The sequence below is a fragment of the Agrilus planipennis genome, unplaced genomic scaffold (genome assembly GCF_000699045.2).
Source record: "Agrilus planipennis isolate EAB-ADULT unplaced genomic scaffold, Apla_2.0 scaffold2200, whole genome shotgun sequence".
Classification (NCBI taxonomy): domain Eukaryota; kingdom Metazoa; phylum Arthropoda; class Insecta; order Coleoptera; family Buprestidae; genus Agrilus; species Agrilus planipennis.
In genome coordinates, this window is record NW_020440850.1 from 1 (window position 1) to 3,708 (window position 3,708).

Consider the following 3,708-nt stretch of genomic DNA (forward strand, 5'->3'; position numbering starts at 1 on the left):
TAACTCCTGTTTCTGCCTCTAATATGTCCTTGACTAGACCTTCATGCCTGAGAAGGTGCCCTACCAACCTATCTCGCCTATAGAGTCCCCTGTTCTCCTATTCTTCCTAATAGCTCTTCCTTTTTAACTGTCCATGTTTCGCTTCCGTACAGCGCCACGCTCCAAACATACACCTTCAATAAGTCCTTTTATTGTTCATAAAATGTTACAATGTTTTTAATTCCAGGAACGTATTTTCATGGAAAATATTGGAGCAGTAAAGGAATTGTGTAAAGTAACAGACAATTTAGAAACTCGAATCGACCAACTGGAAAGGATAAATCGAAGGCTTACGAAGCTCAAGAGAGGTGACAGTTTAAAATCTAACAGTACAGGTGAACAATTTTTCAATCCGATATTCCCTACTGAAATATCAACAAAAGACGTTATATTTTCAGCGAGCAGTGGCACAAAGCATATCCATTACCAAAAATGTCTAAAGAATCACTCCTGCCACAACGAAATAGAACTGTGCTCAACCAAATTTATTCAAATAATTATCATTATTTTGGTCTTAATAATGGCTTTCTGGTAACAGTTTCCTTGAATGATGTGATTGTTGGTATAATAATTGTAAGATTCGTTTCAGCTTGGCAGCCATAACAACACTGTATCTGATGGAAGCTGCAAATCATAACAATTACGTCCAGCATACATCCATGCAAAGTTTGGATAGAACATCCACCACCAAAAAGCCAACCAAAAATCCAAGTTTTAAACCTTGGAACACTCCATATCCTCACCGGACATCAACACAGTACAAAGCACCAAGTAAATGACAATCATTTAAAATCTGTAAGAGCTAAAAACTAAAATACTGTTTTGCAGCGATAAATATACCACCAGAAATTGACACGTCTACTCTGATAAGAGATCATCGGGATATAATAGGAAGACCGCCCGACTGTCTCGTCGTAGACCAAGATTTAGAAAATACAAATATTTGCCAGGTAAATTAACTTTTCAATATTTCGGCGTTACAATATCCTTCAATCAGTTTGGATTTTCCTTTTACTTTAGATTTACTGTTGTAATCCACCCAGTCGCAATAAACCCGAACATATAAGTATTGGCGTTTTTAACGAAAAAAGGCAGAAATCAATGCCTAATCGAACCAAAGTTGAAGCCATCCTTGACATAGATAAGAAAAGCATCGGAAAACCATTTAACAACAACAATATTGACAAAAGTAAACAGGAGAGGCAGAAGAGAGAAAGTGACGACTGGATCAACCAAAGTAATGATTTTGGACCATCAGGTAGGATGTGAAGACAAAATTTAATCCAATGTCAAAAATCTTATTTTTTCTTTGTTGCAGTTCCTGAAGACCAAATATTTACAATAACCATCCAGGGGAGGAATTTCAACAAAACTCTAACAACCAAATACCTAATTAATAACAGCAACAATAATCATCTGCTGAATTTTACCTACCATGTTCCTATTTCCAAATATATGCCTGATGAATACATTAATTTAACTTTCAAGTAAGTTTTTTTTACATACAATGTGATATGATTCCACGCCATGCTAGAGACTACCGAGATGACCATGGTAGAGTTAAATCTAGCTAATGTCTAAGCATTAAGAGATTCTACTGTCAATGTATTCAAAATGTCCAACCAGTTATTCCATGTACCCATATTTCCTCAGTAATGTGGTACCTTCGATATACTCTAATTCTAGATCACACCCCAGTGCCATCTGAGTTCCTAGCTCTTGAACTATTACTTCTACTACGATGTGTAAATTGCTTTATTTCCCTTAAAAGCTCACTTGATATTGATAGTCTGTTCAAAACCATCAGTGATTTTAAAATTGTAGCTGATATCTTTAACATTTTTCTTTAAAAAGGTCTGCAGCACATAGCTTCTCGTTCAACCTTAGATCCTATTTTAACTATCTTCCTATGAAACTGGAATTAATTGAATCCAGCTTAGTGTAATTCAATCCACCATAAGGTGGCACTTAGCCCTCTACTTGCAGTCTAATTCATATAGACATCCTGGTAGTCTTTCAGTTACAAAACTATTTCAATGAATATTTCATACTTTCATAATTTGTTTATGTAATGGTTGTAGGAATAAATACTAATATTGTTATTCGTATAGGTCGACCCAAGCTAACATCAAAGATGTGGAGCATTGTTACAACGACTACAGACAAAATGTTTGTTCCTCCAACAGCATGGGTTATTTCGATGACCCCAGCGTAGGCATGCCCCATAAAGTCAACGAGAACCAACCGATTCAACAAATTGCCCAGCAAAGTGTAACTTTCGAAGTAAATATGATTGGGGTGCAGTGGAAAATCATGACCTACAGGGCCGCACTCAGGCAAACTCAAAGCGTATGCAAACTATCATCTACAAAATTAGGTCTTGAATATATGGAATATAATTTCCGATTTTTCCGACTTTGTGATGAGTAATTATCTCTAAATTAATTAGATTTTTCCCAGATATTTCTGATGTTAATAACGACGGATCCTCTATAATGATTTTATTATTAAAGAGGAATAACATCAATTATTATCGTTCTTATTATGTTCCTCGCAAAGAACCTAAAAACTAGGTACATATGTTTTAGAATCTCAAAATTTTGTACGGTTAAATTAGGATTTTATCGATTATAATGAAAGATCTCTTTTTCTGATATTAATTTAACAATAACAAAACGCATGTTAATAAAACTTGTAAACATTTGGCTATCATGACAAGTTATATAAGGATAGATACAAGACTATCTAAAAAATGATGTACCACACTTATAACAGTCCATCTTATTTATGAAAAGAATTTATTGTTATGTAATTATATACAGGGTGCTCGTTAATGATTTCCCTCCCACCCCTTAATAATAAGTTTAGGGTTCTCAAGTATGATATTGAGTCATAGCTCATACACAAGGACCCTAAAAACATTATTACCAATTCTAAGCTAAATTTACTGATACATATTTTTATGTTTAATTTGTGATAATTGTAACGTAGCTTTAAATTCCTTTTCATTATGTATTTAAAAAGGCAGCAAATTTGCTCATTTCTTTTAGAACTTTTAGCACTCGTCTTTTTATTTAGAAACCAATATTTAATAATAAACTGAATTGTACATTATAAGCAAATATTCTTCAAGATAGATATTTTCCTCTTAAAATCCTACTATTATATATGTAATTACAATAACTACAGATAATTTTAAATTAATTGTACTTAAAAGAAGGCAAACTTGAAATTTCCGTCCTGGATTAGTCTGAATATGGACTCATGTAGAGAGAAATCAACTAATTAATAACAAAAATTGGGCAAAATACACATGTAAAAAGTTAGTGTAAGGTATTTATAAACCCATAAATGTTAACTTTTGTTAGATAGTGTGGAATGCAGATTTAGAATAAATAACATTTATAACATGTACGTACATATTAAGTAAGTACCTAATTTATCACAACAAATTAAATTATTGGTTTTTTTGTTGCTTATAAGGGTCTTTATGCCTTTCTTGAGATAGATTTAATACCTAAACAAGTTAATAACTATTCTGGCCATTTGTTATAGCAATTACATTAAAAATAATGTAAGTTTTAAGAAGTAACGGATAATTATCATAACCGTACTAAATATTAAGTAATTACTGTGTAGTAATTTTTTCTGTACAACTTTAGCAAGTAT

The 3,708-nt window shown here is 32.7% G+C and overlaps 1 protein-coding gene across 1 annotated transcript; it reads left to right on the forward strand.

Moving 5' to 3' along the window:
- Positions 1 to 226: 226 nt before the first annotated feature.
- LOC108743892 (myelin regulatory factor) lies at positions 227 to 2,930 on the forward strand (the record flags this gene model as incomplete). The annotated part of the gene is made up of 7 exons (XM_018479496.1): positions 227 to 374; positions 438 to 570; positions 629 to 810; positions 868 to 989; positions 1,060 to 1,297; positions 1,358 to 1,526; positions 2,151 to 2,930. Coding segments are annotated over 7 exons (1,311 nt in total), but the record flags the coding sequence as incomplete, so codon positions are not given.
- Positions 2,931 to 3,708: the final 778 nt, after the last annotated feature.